Here is a 27,410-nt window from a genome sequence, read left to right as displayed (position 1 = left end):
CACGTGGCCAAACCAGTGACGAACGCCAGCTGTCACGTGATACCGCAGCAACATGACTGCCACAAACAGGAAGTGAGAGAACAAATCGACAACTTCTGATCCACCCGTCTGGTTTCACTCTGTTATTCGCCACCGGTGTGTCCCTCGGTGCCGGAGCCGAACAGCCTGAGGTCAGCGGAATCCACCAGGCAGACAGGCAGGTGAGAGGCGACACCCAGCGCCTTTTTGTGCTCATAAATAACTGTTTTACTCCTCCAGCTGTCCACCGCGACACAGACCGCCGCTGTGGTGATAGAAATCAAAACCTAGTGTTTCATTTACATTTCGTCACGGGTTTTCCCTCGTCAATCAATGTCTTTGCGTTTAAATGTCTATCGCCATTATTTCAGACTGAAATTAGACTCCGTGCCCTGTTTATGATTTAAAAATGTAAACGTTGAATTATTATTCGTCAAAGTTTCTTCTTGGTTTCCCTTTGTTTTAAGTAACATGACAAGTGTTAAGTTTATTAGTGCATCTAACCAAAACCATACAGTCACATATGTCCATGACACAAATGTCCTGGATAAACTGAAGCAGGATTAATACAAGTTAATGTCGATAACGGTGCCATCGCAATCTGAACACACAACCTTCACAGAGATAGGGTTCGCTGCAGATATTTTGTATCCGAGTGCATTTCTATTAGCCTGGCTTCATTTATTAGGTAACAAACAAATGTGTATTCCAATATGAAGCCATGCCTTTTTTTCTCTATTGAAGAGGGATTTATCTCGCATCCAGTTTTTAGAAACATGTCTGCGCAAGAATGGAAATGCCATCCAAGGACTGTGAAGTATCAGTTCATTGGAGAGTATCTTGATACTTCCCTGTTCTTCAGTTTCCTCCCTCTAACTTCTCCATGATCACAGCAAAGCTTTTATTATCTGACGGGGAAAAAAACGCTTTTTGAGAATAACTGCCTTCCTCTACACTTCCTCAATAATACTCACTGTAAACGGCTGTACTTTGGCTACGTTGGACTATGTTGCTTGGGGAAATATCAATTTGTCCTTTTTTCCATGCAGGCAGTTATGGGCTCCATGTTTCGCAGCGAGGAGGTGTGCCTGGTGCAACTCTTTCTTCAGTCAGGATCTGCCTACAATTGTGTCAGTGAGCTGGGAGAACTCGGCCTGGTTGAATTCAGAGATGTGAGCTCAATCTATTCTTGGTTAATAATCTTGTGGTTAAATGATCAGAGACCAAGACAAACGGAGGACCTTTAGTTGGGGTCAGAATACTTTTCAGAGTGTCCCTACTTTGCCCCCGTATTGTGCCAAAGTGAGGGCTCCAGATTGTTTTCATGTGTTTTGGCTCATATTATAAGCATGTGATGATCATTACGCTCACGAGGTGAATCAATTACCTTATTGAGTCACTTTGGAATCTGCAGGGTTTATTAATCTGATATTACATGAGTTGGTGACCCATCACGGTTTTGAGTCACTGAACTGTAGCAAATGACTGTAATCAGATGATCGCGATTAACCCTTTTCCTCTCCCCTCTTCTTTGATGCCTTAGTTGAATCCCAGCGTGAACTCCTTTCAGAGGAAGTTTGTCGGCGAGGTCAGACGATGTGAGGAACTTGAGAAAACCATTTGTAAGTATTGACTCTTTGTGTGTGTGTGTTTTTGCGTTTTCATTAGTGTTGTTGAGCTTTTCCTTCATGACCTTCTTTATCTGCTCTTCAGCCTTCTTAGAGCAGGAGATCAATCGCTCACTGACTCCACCCATGCAGTGTCCCCTTCCTCCTCCGTGTCCGACACCTTCGGCCCCGCAGCCTCGCGAACTCATCACCATAGAGGAGGAGTGCGAGAGGCTGGCCAGAGAGCTCAAAGAAGTGAGCGCTTAAAACAAGACCGCCATGATAAATCTAAGAAATGACTTATTGGCACAGTCTCCAAAGAGGTTGAACTCTGACAGATTGTCTTTGGTGTCTCACTAGGTGTCCAGGAACAGAGACAGCCTTCGGGCTCAACTGACCCAGCTCTGTCAGTACCAAGGAGTCCTGACCAGGACACACACTCTCACAGCCTCACTGGTGGGGGGGAAACCTTGCATCGTGCATTACCATTTATTTGAAGTAAAATGGTTGCGTTTGTGTGAGCAAACTGTCTGCAAACTAAAACTCCATATGAACTTATTTGGCTTCATCTCACAGGCACCTCCACCTGTACTGGAAAGCCCAGGGCTGTTTGATAACCGCCAAGATATCCACCTCAGGTAGATCGAATTGTTCTCAAATTTCCAGCCTTATCTTTTTATACTCCATTCAATTTTTTGAATGTGTCTGCTTCTCCTCTCTCTTAGTTTTGTGGCAGGAGTGGTCCATCCCTGGAAGGTCCCTTCGTTTGAGCGGTTATTATGGCGGGCATGTCGAGGTTATATCATTGTGGATTTCAGAGAAATGGAGGATCGACTCGTGCATCCTGACACGGTGGGAACTGGTGCACAGAGAGGGGTGGGGGGGTGGGGTTAAGACATAGATGAGAAAGTTACTTCTGATTGGTGTCTAATAACAGCTGTTGCTATATAACACAATAACAGCTTTCTCTACGTTTGCAGGGGGAAATGGTACAATGGACAGTGTTTCTCATCTCCTTTTGGGGAGACCAGATTGGACAGAAAGTCAAAAAAATCTGCGATTGGTGAGTTAACCTATATCATCATTTATATATTTATTGTTTTCCACTGTAAACGTTCCCACTATAATGTCTGTTGGACCTGAACATCTTTTTATTTTGCCTCACAGCTTCCGCACACAGACATTTGCGTACCCTGAGAGCACCGCTGAGCGAGAGGACATTCTCCAGGGACTACAAGGCAGAATAGAAGATATCAAATCAGTAAGCGCAGTGCAGGCTCACAAAAAGCAAACCGTTTAAAATGGCCCTACAGTGGCTTTCCATCAAAGAATCTATTTCTAATCCGCTCTCACTTCCCTGTATTTCAGGTGTTGTATCAGACCGAGACCTTCCTGCAGCAGCTGCTGATGCGGGCAGTGGCCGTGCTCCCCCAGTGGAAGGTGCGTGTGCAAAAGTGCAAGGCGGTCCAGATGGTGCTGAATCTCTGCAGCCCCTCTGTCACAGACAAATGCCTGATCGCCGAGGCCTGGTGTCCCGTTGCCAAGCTGCCGGAACTGCAGAGCGCCCTGAGAGAGGGAGGGGTGAGCTGCAGATGAGGAGACTTGCCACGGATGAGTGGACCGCCCGATTTCTCACCCTCTTCACAGTTCTCCAACTCTGTTCTTTGTCTTTAGAGGAAGAGTGGAAGTGGTGTCGACTCTTTCTACAACCGCTTGCCCTCCTCCACCCCTCCACCCACCCTGTTTCCCATCAACTCTTTCACAGCCGGTTTCCAGAACATTGTTGATGCCTACGGAGTGGCCAGCTACCGGGAAGTCAATCCAGGTACGTCTGCGCAGCTCTTAAAGGTTTCTTCATTAACCCGTTGAAATGAAAACTTTGTGATGCTCAGAATTCAATGCAAAGAAGAGTGAATTGTAAATCAAGTCTTTTCCCTCAATGCCTCTACAGCGGTGTACACCATAATTACATTCCCCTTCCTGTTTGCCGTGATGTTTGGGGATGTGGGTCATGGTTTACTTATGTTTCTGGCTGCCCTCTGGATGGTCCTTGAGGAGAAGGACCCCAAATTGAAGAAAAACAACAATGAGGTAATTTAGACGCACAGGCTAGAGTCCGTCTACTTTTGTCTTAAAGTCAATGATTTACATAAACAGGTTTCAGACCTTGTATATTAAATGCTGAAAGGAAATTGTTACCTGTGTTTTCCAGATCTGGAGGATGATGTTTGGAGGAAGGTATCTGATTTTGCTGATGGGACTGTTCTCCATCTACACGGGGGCCATTTACAATGAGTGCTTCAGCCGAGGCCTCAGTACCTTCAACTCTGCGTGGCACGTCGGCCCCATGTTCGAGAGCAACAAATGGAAGTGAGGACACATCGTACCTTTTTTGTTTTTGCCTATCTCTACACACATTGTTTCTTTTCCATCTAAGTGTGTCATTCCTTTCAGTGCTTCAGTCCTGGCGGGGAACCAGTACTTATCCATGGATCCTGTTGTCCCCGGTGTTTTCACCACCCCATATCCTTTTGGCATTGACCCGGTACGGCCGTCACTCATCGGATACCTTATTTCATTCTGTCAATGGATCCGTCCTCATTCTGTCTTGTCTTTCTCAGGTGTGGGGGCTGTCCAACAACAAACTGACTTTCCTTAACTCGTACAAGATGAAGATGTCAGTCATCATCGGTGTCATTCACATGACTTTTGGAGTGTGCTTGTCATTCTTCAACTATTGGTATATCTTTTTGTGTGTGTCTAGAGTACATCTCCATTTTTCCATTCTTTCTGACTTACTTTGGCTCAAATATTTGTTTCCCTAATTTCCGTCCCCCCTGTTTTTTTTGCCCTAGGCACTTTGGCCAGAGAAGCAGTGTGTTCTTTGTGCTGATCCCTGAACTGTTCTTCATGTTGTGTCTGTTTGGCTACCTGGTGTTCATGGTAGTCTTCAAGTGGATCGCCTACACTCCGGCTCAGTCCAAAATCGCTCCCAGTATACTTATCCACTTCATAGACATGTTCCTATTCACGGACAACCCCGACAACCCAAAGCTCTATGAAGGGCAGGTGTGTGGTTTCTTTATTTCCTGTGAAAGTAACAGCAATGTTTTAACTCATGTTTCACAATGTATCCACCAGCTGTTTTTAAGCAGGTCAGGGATGTATATTGAAGAGTCCTGTAAATCAGTGGTTTTAGTTTATTTTGTTTGGACACTTTGAACATCCCCTTTGAAGATGCCTAAAACCTGCTAGTTCACAGTTTTAAACTACATTATCTGATCTTAAGGTTATTTATCTCTCGGTTTTGGAGGAGAAATGTATATTTTGGAAAACTCTCAAATTGGTATAATAAAGTTTAAATATGTCCTGTGGCACTCTAACCCCCAACAACCATTGCACGCTTATGTTTTTGAACTACATATGCGATAACATGACGAAATACCAATGTCTTCCTTTAAAATAGGTGCTAAAGTGAGACAGTGTTCATTTTAAGTGTAAACTACAATCCTGTAACCTCTTCTGCAGATTGTGGTGCAGAAGATCCTGGTGGTGCTGGCCCTGTGTGCGGTCCCTGTTCTCCTGCTTGGGAAGCCCATGTGTGAATTCATCGCATTCAAAAGACGAGGACGTCAAGTAGTGAGTTTGTGTTCGACAAAACGATAACTTTTTTTAGAGTTGGGCGTATTTACGAATCTCCGATTCTCTGCCAAATCAGCCGGAAGACAGACGCGGGCTGGTGGCCGAAGAAGGCTCCATCAACACTCGTCATGGGGAGGTGGAGGAAGGCGCCGCGGATGAAGCGGTAATCAGGAAGACCAATTGACTTAATGTACTAAAATGATTAATTTGAGCTACTGGGATCCTGTAAATGTTTAATCTGTGCTGTCTGCAGGGTTTTGATGTCGCAGACAAGTTCATGCATCAGGCCATCCACACCATAGAGTACTGCTTGGGCTGCATCTCCAACACGGCCTCTTACCTCCGACTCTGGGCTCTGAGTTTGGCACATGCACGTTAGTGGCACTCCCACTGACACGCGCAAACATGATACACATACTCACATGATGCACACACACGCACACACACACACACACACACACACACACACACACACACACACACACACACACACACACACACACACACACACACACACACACACACACACACACACACACACACACACACACACACACACACACACACACACACCCTCTCTAAAACCTATCCCACTCATAATAGTCTGTCTTTTTCCAGCCAGTTGCTCATACGCACGTGATGATTGTCTGACGGTGGGTTATTTGTGTCTCCACAGAGCTGTCAGAGGTGTTGTGGGTGATGGTGATGCGTATTGCCCTGAAGTGGGAGGGCTATGTGGGATCTATAGTCCTCTTTGTGGTTTTTGCCGTCTTTGCTGTGTTGACCGTCTCAATCCTGCTTGTAATGGAGGGACTCTCAGCTTTTCTGCATGCGCTCCGTCTGCACTGGTAAGGATAAAAGGGGAGGAAAGGCGCACTGAGCTTTTTTTAAGATCATTTACGAATGCATCAAGTGTTTCCTTAGCCTCTTGTTTCACGTAGAGAGGGGCAGGCGGATGAAAACCGATCATGTGTTGCTGCATGTTTACTTTGCTTTTCTCTTACAGGGTGGAGTTTCAGAACAAGTTCTACAGTGGAACAGGCTACAAGTTGTGCCCTTTCTCTTTCTCATCTCTCATCAATGCATCAGCTAATATGTGATCGGCCAAACCATTACTTAGAATGGTTCTATTAATGTTAAATATTAATGAATACTTGAACTGCAACTAATCATATCAGAATGACATTGTCTTCCCATCCTAACGTGGTATGGTATTGCCTGTCGGCTGTAAAATGGTTTAATTGACTTGCACAATGAACCCGACCGTAAAGACTGTTATTCTTGAAATATTGAACAAGTCCCTAAATATTGAATTACAATTGCATTCAATAGAAAAAATACTTTTTTTAAAATCTCCTTGCTAATTAGTTTTTTCATTAGTAGTACTTTCTAATCAGTAAGTAGCTCAAACAAATTGTAATGGTTTACACTTTATGAACATTCATTATAGACATTGATTCTGAAAAGGGAAAAGACACCAATTAATGAATCTGTTCAGAAGTTTAAGGGAAGGTATGATTGTTGAATTTGTGTATTAATTAACACCGCAGTATTCTTCAATTGACGGCAGGGAATTACATGAATGATTTTGAGCCAAAGACACCTTCTCCTCATTGTCATGTCTTCCAAGGACAATATACACTAGTTATTAATTGGTTGTAACGATTTTTCAAGTGCCTTACTGGGACTGAGTGCTTATTTATCTTTTAAGTATTTTAGACAGATAATAACTTTAATTATCATACCACTATTTAGAACAAAACATTATTTTTTCTGTCGGTTTGAACTGTAAAATTGATCCAATTTGAACTGAAATTAAATATTTTTCTGTTGTATAATCCTGTTGTGGAAGTCCTTCCTTAAACAGGCTACCTTACCATTTATTGTGTAACAGATGTTTCTAAGGGAGGAAGGAATACATCCTTATTGAAGTACCTATTATTCGGACTGGTATCTGTATAACGTTTGATTATAATATTGATCAATTAAAATGTAGCATTTAGTTGTAGGTGGTACTCAGCTCAACTAGGTTAATCTCTTATATTACATTATATCATTAACCTTCCTCTTGTGTTCGCTTTCTGTTACCATCTCTTATGTTAACGGGTCGGTTTTGACCCGTGTCTTAAATCAGCTGTAAAATACACTAAAAACAATTAGCTATCATCCAATTTGTTTCTCATCTCTTGGTTACCTTGTTAGGCTTCCATATCCATGAAAATATTGGTTTTAATATTTTTGGTGTGGGCCTCTGGGCCTTTTTTTGTCAGTATACCCCTCGATTTCAATTTAAAAAAATGGTAAAATGAACCTCAACAGAATCATATAAATAAATAAAAGGTTATTGTGTTACCTGACTATTACTAAGCACTATTAGAACACATCTCTTAAATAAATTTGTTTTATTTATTTTTTAATTTTAATATTATTAACTATAGTAACATCTATGGTGTTACGGGTCAGTTTCGACCCATATATATTTACTTCAAGAAAAAGGCAAAAAAGTATTTTTTTCAGCAATAGAACTTTAATATAAACACAAAATGAAAAGCAGAACAGGTCATAACACAAAATATAGATTTGCAAGGTCAAACAAACAACCAATCCAGCAAATCAAACCAAAATACCAAATCAGAGTAAAAGTCTCTGTGTGCAAGAACATGCATGTGTATGTGTGTGTGTTTAGATGCATGTGTGGCAAAAATGGTGGATGTGGGTCCACAACACAAATGCGTTACATGCAGACACATCAATGATGTTGTAAAACACAACCATTGGCCATCTCCTGGTCATTCGCTGGCAAGTGTAGGTGGCAGTCAGCTTGTCCAGGTTGTCCACTCCTCCTTTGTTTTTGTTATAGTCGAGGATGATTGTGGGCTTTTTGTCACTTCCTGATGACACAGCTGCGTCTTTGTGAATCGTCGACATAAGTATCACATTCCGTTTTCTTTTTGGACAATATGAGACAACAGTGGTGGTGTCTGTAAAAGCAAACTTTGAGGAAAGTGGAGCCCTGTCCTTCACCTGCAAGATTTCAGCAGGTAGCTCAGGTTTATTTTTCTTCACTGTGCCCACCATGGTAAGTTTCCTCCTGAGAAGTTCTTGTCCAATGTCATAGCTGGTAAAAAAATTGTCACAAGTGATATTGTGACCCTGCAGTCCAGCAGTCAAATCGAGGACCACACGTTTTCCTTGGTTCTTCTCGGGGATGCCACTCGCAGATTCCAGGCATAGCTGGTTTTTGCATCGCAGGCTGCCCAGATTTTTATGCCGTACTTCCCTGGCTTACTGGGTATGTATAGCCGGAAGGGGCATTTTCCTCGGAAAGGGACAAGACGTTCATCCACTGTCACCTCTGCCCTTGGGTTGAACATCAGTGGAAGGAGCTGCGTCCATCTCTCCCAGACATCCCTGATGGGGGCAAGCTTGTCAGATCTTGCTCTGGTATCTCTGTTGTCAAATCTGAGGACTCTTGATATCATGCGAAAGGTCTGAAGTGACATTGTTGCGTGGAAAATATTTCTTCCTGTCGATGCGTCCCAAAGACTATCAGTGGCCTCATTGCAGGATCTGTACACTCCAGCAAGAAGAAGAACACCAATACAGGCATCCAGGTATTCCTCATCAATGTCTTTCCACATGTCGCCCTGGACTTTTTTTCCTTCCAGGTTTGTCATAGCAATGATGACTCTTTTTAGTGACAATGGCATAAATAGCTCAAAATGAGCATTCCCTAAAGCTCACATGATTGGGAGAGGAGCTGTCTGTCAGTGTTTTGGCTGACAGTTCACTTATGATTTAAGTTTTGGTTCTTATTATTGCTTTATAATCTGACTTTTATAACCGGGTCGAAACCGACCCGAACAACACAAAGGTCATAATTTCAACCAGAGCATTTTATAATTTAATGAAAACATTTTTTTTTGTTTTATTTTGTTGATATAGAGGTTCTTGACAAAGTCAAAAAGCCTTGACGCAATAAACTAATTTACGTGTTTTTTAATGCATTTAAAACTTGGAAACGGGTCGGTGCCGACCCGAACACCAGAGGAAGGTTAAAGTGATCACCTTCCACCACTAGCACATACTGTTTAGTAAATAGGCGGAAAATCTACAGCGCAGTGTACATTTTTATTAAGAAATCCGGAACATCCAAAGTGCCGATGTTTGTTTCTTTTAGTGCTGCTTCCAGTGTGGCACCAAATAAACCGGATGTTGTCTGAATGTCAAAGATGGCGCTCCGCATGTCACGGTGAATTCTCAAGGAAAAGCTCGCGTGAAATCCGTCATCTGTTTAAGGACATGGCGAGCTGCGTGCTGTGCGGCGGCCCGTCGACTACACTTTGAGAGTTGGTGCATTTTATGACGTAAAAAACCGCTGCAGGAGAAGATGGCTTCCAGTTTACGGCTTTTGTTGGTACAAATTCGACGTCCGGTTTCGGCTGCTAAGCAGACTGGTAACGTACAAGTTTCAGCTTTCCGCTGCGTCGTTGACGCGAGACGCCGATGGTGCGTTTTAGTCTGCCGCGGTTGACTTGTGAATCGTCTCGTTTGTCACACAGCTCGGTGTGTGAGTCGAGCGGCCTCTCAGCCGGAGCCCAGCGCGGAGGAAAACGAAGCAGTGAACCCGACCTTCGTGAACAGAAACCCCCGGAACCTGGAGCAGCTGGCTCTGGCCGTGAAGGACCGCGGCTGGAACACCATCTGGCCTCGCCGGGAGTTCTACCACAGGTGCGTGTGTGTGAATTATAAAAAGCATTATTTTAATCAAAGTGCATTGTAACAGCTTTTATGTAAAAATTAGGAACCACGTGTTTGTTTCCTCGGCATTTATTTTTTTTACAATTTTTTTTGAAAAGTCTTGTAATGAATCTGATGCAGTGGTGACTGCCACCACACTCATTAAACTGTACATAAAGGCCTTACCGGTTATATCAGAGACCAAGATCTTATTTTGAATGAGGGTTTACAAATTTAAAACAAATACTCCTGTCACACTTACTTTAAAAAAAAATCCCGTTTGTCCCTCCCGTGTTTTCAGGTTGGAGTTTTCTCGCACCCAGCATCATGTGACGGCACACGTGTTCTCCAGCAGCTCTACCGTCCCGGTGCTGTCCTGCTCGACTAAGGAGTGGGCGCTGAAGAAGGAGCTGGCTTCCACAAACTGCGTGGCAGCGTGTCAGGCTGTGGGCGAGGTGCTGGCACAGCGGTGCCAACAGGCTGGCATCACCAGGATGGTGTACAGGGCGATTCCCTGGACGTACCGCTCCGACGCTGTAAGTGCTATCCACACGGACTGCTGTCAGTAAATGCATTTCCGTTTCCCCCTCAAGACATGTTTTTCTCTCCCGGACATTCTCTTTCACAGGTGCAGTCATTCAGGACGGCAATTAAAGGGGGAGGAATCATCCTCAGTGAACCAAGAAGAAAATACGTTGATACCTGAATTGATGCGTCATCTGTTGTTATTTTAAAATCTTCTATGTACCTCTGCTCTTTTGTGACTGAATACTGTAGTTATTAAGATGACCAGTATAACTGACAATATAAAGAAGCAAAATGCGTGACAAAGGTAACATTTCTTGTCCCTGTGCATTTTCTTTTAGATAAAAAGTTAGCTAGAAGAAAACAACTACTTGACATGTAAAAGCATTGATGTTTTTAATAATAAAACTAAAGCTTAGAAGTGTTGGAATATAACATGATTGAGAGTTCAGGCCACCACATTGATCAGGCAACTTTTTACAAATCAATAAAGGCAGTGGAGTAAAACCCATTTGTTTTCACGTAATGTTTAGACATGTGTTATTGGGATTCATCCAAAAAGCCCCAAATTTTAAAATTGATCACCTCTTAAAAGGTTTGAACTAGTTTAAACTTCAGGCTCCGCAAGAAAAACATTTATTTTAAAAAGTTGTTTTACACATTAAATGACTCGATGCATAAATCTTTCAAGAATGTGTTGTGTAAAGAAAAGACAGTGGCCTGACTGCTCTTTTGAATCAATGTACAGAATGAGAGCAATTCAACGATGCCGTGTTCCGCTGAACTTTTTTCACGATAGTTTGTTTTGAGTGATTTATTTTTTACTTTTTTGTAAACAAGAGTGAGTTGCAGACATTTGAGAGGTTAACACAGAAAGGCAATCAGATGTGTACAATATGTAAAAGGGAAAATGATCTTCCTAGCGCTGTGTGATGTTAACTTCGGCAGTGGGGACTGTGTGTGTGTGTGTGTGTGTGTGTAGCAGTAATAAAGTGCAGGATAAATAGGCTTTAGCTTGGGTCCACTGTACAAATAACAGCATGAACATAGAATATTCCACATCAGCGGTAAGCCTGAAAACAGTATCTTTAATAACTAACCTCAGTCCATTAAATGTCAATTGGAATACACAAGAAAACCCTGAATATTCTCTAACATGTATAAATACATAACATGCAGCCAGCAATTATTGGATGATACATCTGTGTATACATGCAAATACTTTGGGCAGTTACAATTACACTGATATCAGCGAAACCGCACACGACTCATACAATATTCAGCCATCACCTCCATAGCAAAAACATCAAAAACACCAGCCATTCATATTTCACATGTTATTCTCAGGTTCAAGGCACTCATACAGCCCCGGTATTTGAATAGAATGAATAAAAATAAAACAGGTGACATTGGTTCTTAACGCACTGACAAGATAAAGATTTTTAATTTAATAATATGATTGGCACATTTAACACACTGTTTGGCAAACTTGGTGCATTGTGCACAGCTTAGAAGAAAGGAAATACTTCCATTTGTGAATAATTAACATAAGAGAATATGAAAACAAATTTAAAACCATCTACCTTGTACTGGCAGCATACAGCCTCCTATTTACTGAGGAAAATAAAAAGAACAGTAATTGCATAGAAATCATCTCAGGAGTGTCGGCGTGTGAGCTGAAGGAGGGGAGAGGAGAAAAGGTAGAAACCAGTAGGTCTGCACGTGGTAGGATGTGTTCTAAAAATAATATCTATAATATTATGAAGAGATACGAAAAGAAACATAAATTAAAACCTTTATCATCCAAAAAACCTCAAACATAAACCCCCCCCCCCCAAAAAAAGAGGATTTTTCCATCCACTTGCACCGTAATGGGCCCCTGTAACTCCCCAGCCTTCCATGTCTTTGATTCCTTCAGGGTTTGCTTTCACTGGCTTCTGGCAGGCTGCGTGGTTCAGGGGAAAGATCCACACACGCACTCTGGTGGATCAGACTCCGTCTCCCTTGGCTAAACATCCGCTGCGCTGGAGACCGCCTCGGACTGCCGAGCAGCTTTGAAAACAACAAGAAAGTAGAAAAAGCAATAAGAATTGGTACTGAACTAAAACTTTGAGTGTTTTTTAAAAAGAAGATAATCTGGTGGGATTTTTAAAAACTGCACTATTGCCATCTGTTTTATGCTTTTATCTCCCACTTATTTCTTAATTTCAACACCAGGCTCCTCCTACATATTCTCAATGTACAAATCAACCATTTACGTGTTCAAAATGGTAAAACGAAATATTTTGAAACACTTTCACTTTGCTTCCTTACCTGTTCACGCCCTTTATCCTCATCGCTGATGGACTGCATGAGGGAGAAGAGGTTCATCCTGCCGCTGCGATTTACGCTCGGAGCGACCTAGAGGTGAGAAAGAGAAACAAAATGAGCATCAAAGTTTGCACCACAAAGAGACGCGTGCATATAAACCGCTTGCATGCTCACCAAGTTTGGTTCATTTACTGTGATGACCGGTGATTCTGTCTGGCTCGTGTCCGATTGGGGGGTTGGCTCTTCAAACACCTGGGTGTGTTTAGGAAGACAAAAAGGATTGTACATAAAAATAAGAAAATCTGCAGGATTAAAAAAATACAATAAAATTCCAGCCATTCATCTTCAAACCGCTTATCCTGCACAGGCTCGCGGGAGGGTGGGGGACTCGATCCAGGGTGTACAATAAAATTGATTTAAATAATTACCTGCAAGTCCTGCTGTGGATCCTCTGTTTCATCTAGACTCTCCAGCTCTTCCTCATCAGACAGCTCACAGTCATCTTCCCCATCCTCCCCATCATCATCCTCCTCATCCTCCTCATCCTCCTCATCCTCTGGCTTTCCTTCCCCCACTCTCTCCTCCTTGCGCATTGATTTTTGCCTTTGTTCTCTCGACTTTCGCCTCCAGAGGGCGTTGTGACGCTGCTGGCTGGAAGCAGAAGGAACATGCATTAAAAATCCTCTCATGTTAACTCAAATAAATACCTAAAAAGTCACAACCAGCGGCAAATTCCAGAAATGTTTATGTTTTTTGTGTCCCCAAAGCCTTTTATTGTGTTATTAGGAATAACACAATGCCTGACCTCGCATTCAGAATGCCGTTGTAGGTCTGCAGCTGTTTCATGAAGCCGTCATTGGGCTTGACAATGGAACGGCAATCCCTCACGTAGGTCAACGCCATATCCAGTGGCCAGTGATAGTGCTTCATGGCGTAGGCAATGACTGTGGAAGCTGAGCGAGAGACGCCCATCTTACAGTGCACCAACACGGCCTGTCCACGCTGCCTGCAGTACACAGAAATCAAGAGAAAGTGCTATAGAAATATTCAAAAGGAAATAAAAGTAAAAATGCTAAATTGCTGTTGAGGCAAAGCTAGAAACAAGGTAAATTATACAAAAAAGTGTTGTTCAGCTAATGAGAAATGCACTCCTGGGTCCAGCTTCATTCATCAATCATTTCATCCAACTCAAACTTTGGTTTTAAAGGGCATTAGTAAAACTATGCTGGAAGGTTACTGAATCAGTGTATGGGGTAGTTAGGCCTCGATCAGACAGACCACTTTTGAGCAGCTTATTGGAATGGTTTGGTTTGACTCTTTATGCTGCTTCTGCATTGAGTGCCTCGTCTTTTATCGCTCTGGGAACCACACGAGGCACGGGTTGAAAGAAATTAAAGACTTTTTAAAAACCTTTTCTTATTTTGTGGACTTTTGCTGGACACCATGAGCCATACAACTTTACAGTCAGTAGTTATCCTGAATAGAAAACCGCAGAACTCGAAGCTTCTTCTCCATACCCCAAGCTACTATCGGGTTACTGCTTCAGGTTTGTGGGTCAATTGTTTTCATTCGTTTTAATTTGTGTCCTGAACTATTACGTTGGTACAAATGTAATATGCTCGTCAACTCTTTTAGGTGTCTTTTGGTGTTCAGGGTTGCAGGACTACCTGGCAGTGTTGATGAAGTTGTATGTGTCTGTCCAGTGAGGGAGCAGGTTGCTGGCCTCCACATCGTAGACTCTGATGTTCATATAAGTGAAGGACTCTGGGAAAAAGTTGTCAATCTCCCTCGTCACATTGAGGATGTAGCCCACACTGAAAAACAAACATGAGCCTCAGTGACTCAGTAAATCACAATGCAAATTCCGTATTATCTTTGTCAAGAGACAATGGGAAATCCAACAACAACAGAATGACACAGAGCTATGGAAAACGCTGCAGGTGAAGACACTGACTTGTTCTTCTGCAGCTCCTCGATGTTAGCTGCATTCCATTCAGAGCCCTGAAACCAGATAAAGAAGAAGAGGTTCAGTCTGAGGCACAGAGGACGGAAAAAGAAAAAGTCGTCATCCCTATCGCTTTCAACACAGCTCTCTCTCTCTCTAAACAAAGGGGAAGTTACGCTCACATGTGAACATCCTGGTTAAGGCTCACTTCCGTCAGTTCATACACCAAAGCGTAGAGCAAGACTTTTCACCTCGCATAATAAAGCATATCAATGTCTTTGAAGCTTTGCAATCACTCACCAAGTAAAGGTAGTCAAATATTCTGGAGGGTTTGTCCATCTGCGCCATGGTAACCAGGATCTCATTGTCGATGTACTCCTTAAAGGGTCTCATGTCAAAGCCTATCCGGGTCTCTAGCGTAGAGTGCACCTGCAAAAGGACAGATTTAAATCATACAGGCAAAATACATGCTCCTATTTTTGTAACCTTCCGTTTTCTGCCCGCCTGTCTTACCATTTTAGAGGTGAGGTTGTCGAGGTCTTCAGTCCTCATGATGTCTCGCAGGTGCTCTTTGATCAGTCCCTCATTGGAAATTCTATCGGCCGAACTACCCATGAAACAAAAAGTGAAACTTGAGCACAGGCTGGAATGTGTGTATTATGAAGATTTTTTTTTTTATTGCATCTCCACATTCATTCATAACCCGGGGTGGAACGTCACTTAATATATTTACTAAAAGCGCTACACCTTCAGTACAGAAGCACTTTACATCTGACCTACCCCTCTCCATTACTGTCCCTGCGGACCGACTCCAAGTCGTTCAAGACCTCCCACTCGTTGAGGCACAAGCGGTCTGACTCGGTGTGCTGCTGGTAGTGCTGGGCCCACTCCAGGCCATTGCCTGGGATCAACGCTTTGTTGACCGCCCGCTCGCAACACCCGTGCAAAGCCTGCAGCACTGTCCTTAAAGCGGAGGAGAGGGCACAGGGTGATGTTTATTTGAGGACACTCAATAAAAGAATCTACAGGAGGTTGATAGGGCAAGATTTAAAGAGAGGTAAGATCTGTAGTTGTCGATGAGGGGCCCTAGGATGGGATGTGCTGGATGCTATAGTAAGGACACTGAGGATTTAACTTAACTCACCACATGGTCTGCATGGAAACAGGCTTAAAAATGCGGATCTCTTCAGCTGTTGTCACACTGAAACCACTGTGGAAAAAAACAGAGAAATGAAGAAGTAGGAGCTCCAATTGTAAGAATAAAAAACTAGAAGGGAGAAGAAATAACACTAATAAGAGGCCTCTTTGAACTAATTGTGTCTTTTGTAAAGAAAGTGATGAATAAAAATGTGCGGACAGCCTGGTAAGGGGGGACATGGTTGGTGTGACATGGCAGCAGGTCAGATCATCTTTTATTTGACACTGCATGTGACAGCAGATTAGTTCAAACACAGCAGTCCACGGCCTATTTTTAGAGCGGCCAATTTCCCTTCTTTACATCTTCCTCCAAGCATCGACAGCAAAGAAAAACCCTGTGATGAGTGACGACAAGCCAAACATCCCTCAATCATTTGATTCAATGCAAAGCCTGTAGTTCTGGTCACAACGACTTTCACTAAATTGAGTTGGAGTGGACCTTTGATCCACTATAACTCGCTTAACTCTCACTAACCATTTCTGTACTGAGACCGAAAGAGGCTGAGCGCAAGTTCGTTTCATTTCAAAAAGACATGAGCTCCATGCTTATGTAAGGGTCTAAATGACGGATTGAATCTTTTGTAATTCATGGGGAATGATTCAGCTCCACAAATAGAGATCATTACTCATTCATATTATGGCTGGCCAGGATCCCGGACATCAGCCAGCACCGTCTGTGATGCAGCCTCACAAACTCCTTGCTTGTTCATTTACAGTTTCAATTGGATCCTCATTCCCCTTTTAAAAGAAATCTAAAAGAATCATACCCGTCTCCATCCAGATACACCTGTGTGTCGCTCCATATTGGCAGAACCAGGCCAATGGTGCACCGATCGCTGCAAAGAGGGAACAGACAGGGCGAGGATGGAAATGTCATTGACACGGCGAAATGAGAAATTATTAACGGAATGGAAATAGTATCTTTTCGACACAGTACACCTGCATCTTGGTTACTCAAACACACACACACACACAAACAAACAAACAAACACATACACACACCTGTCTGGGTTAGGGAAGTCCATGCCTAGCAGTATGCTCTCTTGTTTGTTGCCAAGGGTGGAGACAATGATCAGATACCTGACTCTGACGGAGCTGACGGACTCCAACTGCACCGCCTGCACGACAGAGTGCACAAGACGAGAGCAGCAGGGAGACAAAGGGGGAGGGCTTTTAATGGCTTTTATGTGTAACATATTTTGCAGTATGAAGTTACTCATTAAACCACATAAACCTGTCTGAATACACACAGCAAAAATTATCCAATGCAGTATAGTATCTGCCTTAAAATCCAATCGGAAAAGTTGTGTAAAGAGAAACACAGATACTGGTTACAGTCCACAGAAAACACTTGTTCTATTGTCCCATGTTGGAGAAACCAGCAGGAGTCTGCTCATAAAAATGATCCAACCAACACCCAGCATGTTTCTGATGAAAGCAGCAAGCAGCACCCAATCCAAAGATTGATAAAACTAGCGAGAAAGTCACCAAGTTGGCAACACTGACAGCCAGTCCCTTCAGGCCTCCTGCCGAGGCTTCTACCCGGTGCCGCATCATTTCATAAACACAAAAATGACTTTACACTGACGTGTTTAAACCTCCTGTGTGAGGGCTCGGATAGCCCAGAACAAGAAATGCTCCTGAATGAGTTGTTTTCGTTGCTTGATGAGCGAGATGATTCAACCACAATCAACTCAACTGATTTTCAATGTGCAGGGAAGCATGAGGCCTCACCAGCTTAACGGTATCCTCTGGTCGAAGCTGTTCAACCATGGCTTGGAGGTGTTTGCGCCTCGTGTCCTGAGCTCCACCCCCTTCCTTAACAGGAGAAGGCGGAGAGGCAAAAGTCTCTTCATCCAGGCTCCCCCTCTCGCCATCTCCCAGCAGAAGGACCGCCCCCTTCACAAGGGCAAAGCTCTCCCTAAAGAAATCACTTACTATTATGCCGCTGAAATCCACAGAATTGTTCTTTTAGGACTGTATTTTGATGACATTTCAAAGATAATAAAGGTGTACATCTACCTTTTCTGAAGTCTCCCTCTTCTTTCGAGGCTTTCATCCTAATGAAAAATAATTAAAAAAGTAAATCACAAGATCAAGAAGACCAAAATGTAGCTTTAGTTTGTGTGCGAGTCAGTTGTTCAAACCATTTTTGTTTCAATGAAGATGATTCATACAATTTTTCTCCTCTACATTCCAGCAGACTGTGACTTTCTCTTCTTTAAAAGTATTTTTAAGGGCCGATACATTCTACTATTGTAATACATGAATTAAGTAAACGTTAGCTTTTAATGTTCCCATAGCAACATGTTTCTAACGAGATGAGTACTAAAGTGTTGACACACTAACACATTTTGGGAACATTGGAGGCCCTGTGAGTGTGTGAGTGTGTGTATGTGTGTGTGAGAGTCTTTGCTTTTGAGAAGTGTGGACACATAACGCTAGAAAAAAAACGTTCAGTAATTCCTTGAGTGAAATGTTGTGTAACACATATACGATGCAGTGGAAGACTGAAGCAAGGAGACAACCACAAAGAATATCTAAGCACAGGGGGGAGGACACTTAGAGGTGTGGGGTGAGAACACCTAAATGCACTGCTAGTGAAATTATAGAAGGATCACAAGTTAAGAAGAAATACAACGCAAAGAGTGGGGGAGAAACAAGAGAGAGAGAGAGAAGTAGCAGTAGTAACACAAGTTCACAGAGAAAGAAACTTGAGACAGTAACATTACCTGTTACGCAACTGACATGTCCAGACAAAGTCAAGAAAAAAAAGAGGAAAAGTGGGCCGGAGCCGGGAGAGGAACGATGAGGGTTTGAAGAAGAAGAAAAAAGGAGAGAACACAAGTTAAGATAGCAGAGTGATTAGATACTGTGACAAAATATGCAAAAAATGGGACTGGGACCCACAGTCAGGTCTTAATGGTTTAGTTGGCAATGACAAAGACCACAAGAAAAGCCAAGTCTGGGATGTAAAGTTAAATAATCATCATGATAGAGTGAAAGAATGAGAGCAGTTAAAGCGTCTAATGATACAGTGCTTGTATGATTATATGCATCCATTGAAAAATTACAGAAGAACGAAAAAAACAAACTGACATCACTGTTATGAATGTGAATGGCCCTTTGATGATGACAATATCTGTGGCATGTTGGCCCTGTAGGCCCACCAATGTCGTCACTTCCCTGGCAGCAATTGTACAACAACCTCCTTCTTTTGTCAGGCAACTGCAGTGATGAGGGACACACCCAGGAATGTATGCAGACCGTAGAGGGTCCGGCATCAACACGTGCTTCTGAATCCCGCTTCTTAAATCCAGCTTAGAAAATAATATGTCTTGCCATATGATGCAAAACGCCCGACGTGTGTGTGCAACAAGGCGTACGGGTGATTAAACTCACTGGTGCGCCGGAGATGGATGGGAGCCTATGCAGGGTCAACAGAGCCATTGAAGAGTACAGGGTGAGTGTCTCCACTAAACTTGTTGTTGATGGCAAGTTCAGACAGGCTCTGCAGGTTTCCTCTGCCACAACTCTGCCGTTGGCGTAGTTGTAATTTGCTCTGAAATTAGATATGGATATTGGGGTGTGATTACAATAATAGATAGGCTTTATATCAGAGACTGCTAAAGAAGAGTCTGAGGAAATCAACTGTCTGCTTCATATCGGTAGGATATTAACAAGAAGGAATGATTACATAACAGTTTCCCTTTTGTTAAACTAAGTAGAGGTGGAGTTGGGAATGTGAGGACATATACCATGAGATACAGTATAGATATAGTATAGTAGTAGTATTAAGTCAACTTTGCTCAATAAACTTATTGGATTTTAAGTATATGTTTGCATCAATGTGGTGAAAATGTGCCTCGATACTTTCATAATTCACCACCTGGGATCATCAGAATTCAGACATTTATTATGGTTATTTAATCTGATAAAGAGTTACTCGATTAAATTACAAGAAAATCATCCAGATTGGGTGCATTGAATGCTGATGAAGCACGTCTTACGTATAGGAATGTGTCTCATGTCATTATGCAGAGGGACGCTTGACGTTATTAAATGATAATAAACCGTGCATTACATGACAGCTAAACGTGATAGGCTTTAGCGCGTCAATGACGGTAATTCAATGCCCTATGTCCTGACATTGTTAACTGGTGATTAAGCCTAACGAAGTGGTTGCATCCTAACCGAGGAGCGAACAGACCGCGGTTCGTTACCGCCACCACGAACAAGTATCTAACGTTAATTAGCCTGTCACAACTGGTCCAAGCTAACAGCTGACGCTAACGTTAGCCGCCGCAAGCGTGAACACCTCGAAATCCCCAAAAGAAGAGGTCTCAGTTTCTCACCTTCTTTCAGACTTGGACCCCACTCATTTCCTGCTTCGGACTGGACTTGTTTGTTCCTCGAGTGTCAAGTGCTACTTATTCCGCCCTCTGTCGCTTTTGAGGGTGAAGTCTTTTCACCATTTACAGCTCAGCGGCTGTGCCATGGTCCTCACTAACAAGCGGAGCAGCAGGCGCCACTGGAGCGGTCCGATGACATGACGTGGGGGCGTGAACTATGACGTCATACGCAAACACACGTAATGGGCACGTTGAGGATCCATTAGCCGACCGCTACCGTCCACGCATGCGCCGTGCTGTGAAATTGAGAAGTAACTTCCTGATGTCCTGTGGAGAAAACCGGGGTTTTCCCACAACAGCGCTGAGCAAAGGTTCAAGGTTAAAACCCGCCAGCGTTGACTGCGTGGACGTCCATACGCCCCACAGAGCGGTCCGAAGAGAACTGCTCTCCATTTCCACCGTTAAACCAGATGCAGACAGTTGTAAAAGTCATGAAAGTATTCGTGACGAGGCGCATCCCGCCGGAGGGGATGAAGATCCTGTCAGCGGCTGGAGTGTATGCATTAAAACCGATCAAATTTAGCACGGGCAAGGCAGCATTTAACTAACGTTAATTTAATTTAAGTGTTTGCCCTTTAACCACACGTGAAGACAGCTCTTAAAGCTCCCCACTTGTGTTAGCTTCTATAAATATACCCAACGTTACAGTCAGCTTGTATCCATAAGTCTGACTGCATGACATCTCATTCTCTCCTCAAACAGGTGTGAGGTGTCTCTGTGGGACTCGGATGAACCCGTGCAGAGGGAAGAGCTGCTCAGAGGTGTCCAGGGGGCTCACGGTCTCCTGTGTCTGCTGTCAGACAAGATCGATGCAGAGGTTCTGGATGCTGCAGGTACTCATAGTGTGTGTGTGTGTGTGTTGCATCTATTAGAGAAAGCATATTAATCTTGTGGGCTGAACACTAAAATGTCATGTTCACGTCATGTGTGTGTTGATATATTTACTTAATTCCAAATGAAGCAGGGTGTCCCGGGGACACAGCTTTCACAGAGGGGCTTTCGAAAGCAAAAGCACTCCAGTGGAGATCTTAATTAAAGATAGTATTAGAGAAATTAAGATCAGTGTTACATTTCATAATATACCTCTTTACCCTTTAACTACCAGCCACTTATTTGACTCAACAATGTGAAACATAAAACATGAAATATTCCAAGTTGACTTAATGACGTGAAGAAAAGTAACATGCTGAAAACAACCATTTGCATTGTGAAATAATATAAAATGATAAATTGTTGAAGATCATTCTAGTTATGATCAGCTAATGAATCAACCCACTCATTAATTTAATCTCTAAAACACATCAATTAGTAGTACAGTAAGTGTTTTAACCGGTCTCTTTGATTCCAGGGCCGAACCTGAAAGTCATCAGCACCCTGTCCGTGGGGTTTGACCACATGGCACTCGACGAAATAAAAAAACGGTAATAAAAAGCTCATACTTTTAAAAATAACCTTCAGCTACTAGGGTGAAGGATCAAGTGGCTTCTGAGTAAAATTGGTCCATTATCAACAGTGGCATACGCGTTGGATACACTCCAGACGTCCTGACAGACGCCACAGCAGAGCTGACCGTAGCTCTACTGCTGTCCGCTGCCCGCAGATTACCAGAGGGAATAGAAGAGGTCAAGAAGTGAGTCCCACGTCTAGGCCAATCGGTGTCTTGACTGAGAATAGCACGGTGGTAATCCAGTCTTCTCCTTTCTCTCTCTCAGTGGAGGCTGGAGCTCGTGGAAGCCTCTCTGGCTGTGTGGTTACGGCCTTTCTGGCAGCACAGTGGGAGTCATTGGCTTGGGACGTATTGGTAAGGCTAGATATTACTGCTGCATTTACTTTGGCACTTTAAAATCATGACAGCATGATTGAGCATAACGTAGGACTTGAACCTTGAGCTAAATCCAGTGTCACAACTACAGTCGTTTTTTAAAAGTTTAAGATGTGTTTTTTGGGGGAATGATTGGTTGGGCTTGTCTTCAGGCATGGCCATTGCTCGGAGACTCATGCCCTTTGGAGTGAAAAGGCTGCTGTACTCCGGGAGAACAGCCAAAGCCTACGCCGCCGAGCTGAAAGGAGAGTTTGGTAAGAAAGAGCTGTAAATCTACACGGCCACCGAAAGGAAAAATCAAATAAGATCATACAACTATTACAAAAATGCATTTTTAAACTATTTTCCATTTTTGTTTCGCTTTTTTTCTCGTCTGTTGGTCAGTTCCCTTGGATACACTGCTGGCTGAGAGCGACTTCATTGTGGTTTCCTGCTCCCTGACACCAGAAACCCAGGGGCTGTGTGACAGGGCCTTCTTCAGCAAGATGAAAAACACAGCCGTGTTTGTCAACTCAAGCAGGTCTACATTCTCTGCAATGCACACTTTGTCTGTTTGCGGTTCGATCACATAAAGATAAAAGAGGAGAGATGGTGAATTATTTGGTTTTAGGGGAACCGTGGTGAACCAGGAGGATCTGCACGAGGCTTTGACCAGCGGAAAGATAGCTGCAGCTGGACTGGATGTCACAACACCTGAGCCGCTCCCGACAAACCACCCTCTCCTGTCCTTAAAGAACTGTGGTGAGCAGCCTGCACGTGAACACACTTTTTTTGTTGTTGTCCTCCTTTCCCATTGGTTTTCCATTTAATGGAAATATTTTGTCTTCTCCTTTTCTTGTGCAGTGGTGTTGCCACATATTGGCAGTGCCACCTACTCCACGAGAGGCATCATGGGAGCTTTGTCAGCTCAAAACCTGCTGGGAGGTTTACAGGGCACAGACATGCCCAGTGAACTCACCTTCTAGCCCCTGAAACTGATGGGCTGTGCCTACTGCTCCTCTAACAGATACCGGTCCAGTAAGGCTTTCCTACGTGTGAAGGGAGGAAGAAAAGAAGGATGATGCTTGGGTACTTGATAGTTTTTCATGCTGTCGTAGGTTTGATAGTGTGCATTTGAGGAAGGAAACGCTTAGGTTTTGTCATCTTATGTACATTAAAGTTCTTGGGAAAAGATGCTAATGAATAAACTAGAAGCACTCCTTAATAATAGCTCTTATCACAAGCACATGCTTAGAAATGCAGTTCACTGTGTCATTCAAAAAGAAAAACAAAATCTACTGTTCGCAATAAAGACAATTTATACTTCTTGGTTTTCCTTTAATCAGCTTTTAAATCCATCAATGATACAACTCATAATGCTCCAGGTGTGCAAAATAGCATTTCTAAAATTAGTCATTGTACATGTAATGTGAAATGTGAAAAATTGAAAACTAAAATTGGTATAAATCATTCTCTTATCACTCAATGTCACTCTTGGTCAAGTAGGATATTTGAATTACATTCACATCAGTTTGGGAAAAAAAATGGTTGCATTTCAGGGTAAAAAAAAAAAAAAAAAATCGACTTTTGAAATCAAGTCACGTAACATCAAGTCCAAAATAAATCAAGGAGGTCGAGTAATGAATCTAGTTTGGAGTAAATTCTTTCCAAGATTAGTGTTGTTTGGACCTCACTGGCACAGCGCTGGTCACACTTTGGACAGCGTTTTACTCGTGTGACTATGGATGTGTTCCTTACACTGTCTGAATTTCACAAAGGTCTTACAGCAGATTTTGCAGGCGTACTTCCTCTCCCCTTTCACCTGCTGCACGTTGTCTTCAGACGCTCCAGTCCAACACGGACCTTTTGAAGAATCTTCCGGCGACGCTTCGTGTCCAGGCGCTTCAGGGGACACGCGACAGAAGCTTTTCCCGTCCTCGGGGGGCTGGATGAGGGACTTTTTCCGACGGGATCTGCTGCTAACCGGGAACCCCGCTAAGGGGTTCTGGGTGGGCTGGAGGGCGGGTGGGTCACTGAAATCAGGGCCCGCAGTTGGGAAAAGCTGCTGCAAGGGGTCAGGGATTACTGGAAAAACCAGTGAGGAATCAGAAGGCTGGGCAGTAGAGATTTCTGAGTTTTGACACAGCTCACCAGCATCTCCTGCAGGAGCATCACTAGCCGTGGCCGCAGCGACGGCCGCAGGGGTGAGGCTGGCCAGTATGTCGCCTTCCTCCCAGGCTCCCATTACACTTTCCCTGCGGAGATTGAGGAAGCAGGGAAGGGCCAGTTCTGACAGGCCTTCACTTTTCACGTCTACAGAACCCTCCCCCAAAGGTCCAGCCTCTCTCTGCGAATCAGTTTGAAGACCCACGCACAGCTGAGATGGTAAAGGACGAACTGGGGCCGTTTTCTCCTCACTTGGAGGAGAGTCAAAATTGTCGTTTGAGTGTTCTGGTGGAGGAGGAGGAGGAGAATTATGTGCTAGACCTGCAGAGTTTTCGTTTCCCCCTTCAATCAGCTTTGGCAGCTCTCCCTTTTCCACCTTTATTTTGACAACAGAGTCTCCCTCTGTATCTCCATCCTTCCACACACCTACACCTCCCATTGTGAAGTTCGATGGCCTCGGCAGCTGGAACTCCCCCCCCTGCGGCTTCTTCTTCTTCTTGCCTCGGCTCTCCCAGAGTCTGTTGATGGTCTTCAGTGGGTCCGTGGACAGCAGCGCCACTCTACCCTCCTCTGTGCTGGTGCTTCTAGTTACAGTAAGTAAACATTCCTTATAGTGTCCCTCGGCCGGCCTGCGGGACTTCTTTCTGTGGCCGAGCCCGTCCTCTTCAGACTTCCTCTTGTACGCAAACGGTGCAGCACCTCGCTCCCCACCGACCTGGCCGCTCGCCCCCTGGTCTTCAACCCCACCAGACTGACTGACCTCCACCCCGGCTTCCTCCTCGTCGCTGCACTCCTCCATGACCGAAGTGGCGTGTTGCACTGACCGCCAGCCTTTCGGGGGTAACGGGGGAAAGTTCCTGCTGGACAGGTGGAGCTTGTAGATCTTGACAACGTTGTTGAGATGCAGGTGCGACGCCGCCAACAGTACATCCATCACATTGGAGGTCCCCGGGGAGAGGGTGGAGGTGTAGATCATGTCCAGCAAGGTGGAGAAGGCCTCTGGGGTCACCACCTCTGGGTCTAGCTCAATCACACAGGGGCCATCGGAGTCACTTCCGGGCCCATCGACCTTAACACGAGTGTTGCTGGAGCTCAGAAGAGCCCTGAAGTGGGAGCTGCATGCCGCCAGGATGGAGCGGTGAGCCCGGAAGCTCTGGGTTCCGACCAGCACCACGCAGTCACACAGCTGACCACACAGCCGCTGCTGGTTGAGCTGCTGGAAAATATACTGGAAATGACCGGGGAAGTCCATACCAGCAGGCGTCGTTGGCTAATAGCGCAGCGAGTTCTTTTAGGAGATGCGTTGCTGTCTCTATCTGCTCGGAACCCAGAGGCAAAAGTTACCTGCGACGTGAGCAGAGTTGTACAGCAACAAAAAAAAGGAGGAAAAACTCTTCACGGCGGTTCAACTCCTGCTGACTCAGATACGCGACCCGAGGTTGAAGCTTTGTGTCATGCTGCTGTTTCAGAACTCGCGCCGGTTCAGCCCTCACGGCCCACGCTGCCTTTATGTTTTCTCGTACAGGTGCGGCGTAAGTACCACAGCGCCCCCCGGCGGCGATGCTGTGGAGGTTCACCCGAATTCAGATTGGGCGCAGCTTTTGTTCACAGCTGGCAAAAAACAGCTAATTAATAATGCTGTAATGGCTCCTGTAAGTGAGATTTTTTTTAAATATAATTAAACTAAATTGTAAATTATGCTTGTACTAATTATAATTCCCATTTTGAAATAAGCGTTTGCCGTCCTTACTATAATTAAAAAAAAAAGATTAGATAACTAGTAGAACAGAATAAGATTGTCAAACTTAACATTATTGTTACACTGTGACAGTAATAGGAAAACCTAACAATTGTTTGAATGTAAATACCATTAAAAATTCAGAGTAGGGGTAAATAATGCATTTATTCACTAACCTAAAAATGAGACATACAAATATAAGAAATGTTGTCACAGCTGCAGATGCCAGTTATAATGTCTGTAGGTAGACAATGAAACACTATCCAATCACTTCTCGGGCAACTTTTTTATTTTCTGTGATTACATTCAAAAGGATTCTAATAATTCACAAAATGATTCAGCCCGATAACGTAATACACCTTTCTAATGTAGTTTGCACAATACAATATGTGCAGGACTGAGTAAATCTGTAATCAATAAGACAAATCAACAAAATAAACACTGTTTCCTGTTAATTTGCGAGCATGGCAGGCATACACACTGCAACTTTGTATCAAACAATAATGACAACATGTTTAAGAAATGCAGACTACAGATTACAAAAAGGAATAAAACGGGATAAATTAGAACAAATGTGTTTCCTCCGGTGCAGTGATGGACACTGGTTATGTCCAACACGATTAGCAGTAATGGCCCCAGTTGTTTGATGATGGTGATGATGATGATGATCCATACTCTCCCTGGTCGAGTAAACTCTTAGTTGACGGCTGGGGAAAAAACCAGATGCTCAGGTCATATGCTGTCCAGCTTCTTTAACACAAATGGGGCTGAAAAGAGAAAACAGATTAGATGTGTGATATAAGGAAGTATTTATTTTCTATCGATTTTCTAAACATTGTTCTAATTATTATTAAGGCACTCTAAATAAAAGTCAGTATCGCGTGATTTTTCTAAATGTCAATGTCATAAGTCAGTACTCACTGGCCCGGAGAAGGGCGACGTAAATAAGAAAGTTTCGTAAAGATGAGATGACATCTTGTCGCATTTTCTTCTTCATCTCCTCCGGGTCCATTTTAGGCCCGAGTCCTTCCAGTTTGAACATGATCGCTGTCGTTTAACCGTGTTTAGTTCTTCGGTTCGTCTTTCGTGTCGCGTTTTTGTCGTCTTAGGAGCGTGGATGAAAATATCTCACCGGAAGTACGTACCAGCGGAAGTTACGAAGGTCGACGGTGTGCACGGAGGGACAAATCAAAAACGCACAGGTTAAATGTGGCCCTCTAGCACTGATTTGTTAAATATGGAATAATTATATAATTGTAGTACTTTTTATGTTGTTAATGTTAACATTGAATAACGGTTAAAGTTAAAT

General features: G+C 43.6%; 6 protein-coding genes across 7 annotated transcripts; 3 read left to right on the top strand and 3 right to left on the bottom strand.

Moving 5' to 3' along the window:
- Positions 1–42: 42 nt before the first annotated feature.
- Positions 43–7,122, top strand: tcirg1b (T cell immune regulator 1, ATPase H+ transporting V0 subunit a3b). Of its 2 annotated transcripts, none has more exons than XM_037461436.2 (21): positions 43–200; positions 1,072–1,190; positions 1,562–1,640; positions 1,732–1,880; positions 1,986–2,081; positions 2,202–2,263; positions 2,351–2,477; positions 2,606–2,688; positions 2,793–2,886; positions 2,994–3,206; positions 3,300–3,450; positions 3,577–3,716; positions 3,838–3,995; positions 4,080–4,170; positions 4,247–4,365; positions 4,481–4,694; positions 5,154–5,264; positions 5,344–5,430; positions 5,521–5,641; positions 5,944–6,115; positions 6,274–7,122. In XM_037461436.2, exons 2-21 carry the CDS (start codon positions 1,074–1,076, stop codon positions 6,365–6,367), a joined length of 2,478 nt encoding a protein of 825 aa, XP_037317333.2. In that variant the 5' UTR covers positions 43–200; positions 1,072–1,073; the 3' UTR covers positions 6,368–7,122. The 2 variants fall into 2 exon arrangements, with proteins under 2 accessions (XP_037317333.2, XP_037317332.2); XM_037461435.2 differs by having other exon boundaries at positions 1,068–1,190.
- A 2,344-nt stretch (positions 7,123–9,466) lies between these two features.
- Positions 9,467–10,843, top strand: mrpl18 (mitochondrial ribosomal protein L18). The gene is made up of 4 exons (XM_037461442.2): positions 9,467–9,724; positions 9,830–9,998; positions 10,309–10,543; positions 10,636–10,843. Exons 1-4 carry the CDS (start codon positions 9,658–9,660, stop codon positions 10,711–10,713), a joined length of 549 nt encoding a protein of 182 aa, XP_037317339.1. The 5' UTR covers positions 9,467–9,657; the 3' UTR covers positions 10,714–10,843.
- Positions 10,844–11,600: 757 nt separating this feature from the next.
- On the bottom strand, positions 11,601–20,533 carry si:ch211-203d1.3 (protein phosphatase Slingshot homolog 3). Its single transcript, XM_037461439.2, has 17 exons — positions 20,340–20,533; positions 19,387–19,546; positions 18,007–18,044; positions 17,719–17,905; positions 16,987–17,102; positions 16,752–16,820; positions 15,932–15,997; positions 15,568–15,750; positions 15,301–15,394; positions 15,088–15,216; positions 14,797–14,843; positions 14,510–14,656; positions 13,648–13,848; positions 13,271–13,493; positions 13,017–13,094; positions 12,846–12,932; positions 11,601–12,584 (listed from the first exon to the last, which is right to left on the bottom strand). The coding sequence occupies exons 2-17, from the start codon at positions 19,432–19,434 to the stop codon at positions 12,447–12,449; spliced, it is 1,851 nt and encodes a 616-aa protein (XP_037317336.2). The 5' UTR covers positions 19,435–19,546; positions 20,340–20,533; the 3' UTR covers positions 11,601–12,446.
- A 78-nt stretch (positions 20,534–20,611) lies between these two features.
- Positions 20,612–23,523, top strand: grhpra (glyoxylate reductase/hydroxypyruvate reductase a). The gene is made up of 9 exons (XM_037461441.2): positions 20,612–20,892; positions 21,099–21,229; positions 21,745–21,817; positions 21,910–22,026; positions 22,109–22,197; positions 22,371–22,472; positions 22,603–22,738; positions 22,829–22,959; positions 23,062–23,523. The coding sequence occupies exons 1-9, from the start codon at positions 20,807–20,809 to the stop codon at positions 23,181–23,183; spliced, it is 987 nt and encodes a 328-aa protein (XP_037317338.2). The 5' UTR covers positions 20,612–20,806; the 3' UTR covers positions 23,184–23,523.
- A 137-nt stretch (positions 23,524–23,660) lies between these two features.
- LOC119210917 (zinc finger and BTB domain-containing protein 5-like) lies at positions 23,661–26,040 on the bottom strand. Its single transcript, XM_037461440.2, has one exon. The coding sequence runs from the start codon at positions 25,613–25,615 to the stop codon at positions 23,906–23,908; it is 1,710 nt and encodes a 569-aa protein (XP_037317337.1). The 5' UTR covers positions 25,616–26,040; the 3' UTR covers positions 23,661–23,905.
- A 328-nt stretch (positions 26,041–26,368) lies between these two features.
- tomm5 (translocase of outer mitochondrial membrane 5 homolog (yeast)) lies at positions 26,369–27,366 on the bottom strand. The gene is made up of 2 exons (XM_037461443.2): positions 27,023–27,366; positions 26,369–26,868 (listed from the first exon to the last, which is right to left on the bottom strand). Exons 1-2 carry the CDS (start codon positions 27,141–27,143, stop codon positions 26,834–26,836), a joined length of 156 nt encoding a protein of 51 aa, XP_037317340.1. The 5' UTR covers positions 27,144–27,366; the 3' UTR covers positions 26,369–26,833.
- Between the last annotated feature and the right edge of the window lie 44 nt (positions 27,367–27,410).

Source organism: Pungitius pungitius, chromosome 2 (assembly GCF_949316345.1).
Source record: "Pungitius pungitius chromosome 2, fPunPun2.1, whole genome shotgun sequence".
NCBI lineage: Eukaryota > Metazoa > Chordata > Actinopteri > Perciformes > Gasterosteidae > Pungitius > Pungitius pungitius.
The sequence above is the reverse complement of the archived record's forward strand: the minus strand, read 5'-3'. Positions and strand labels throughout refer to the sequence as shown.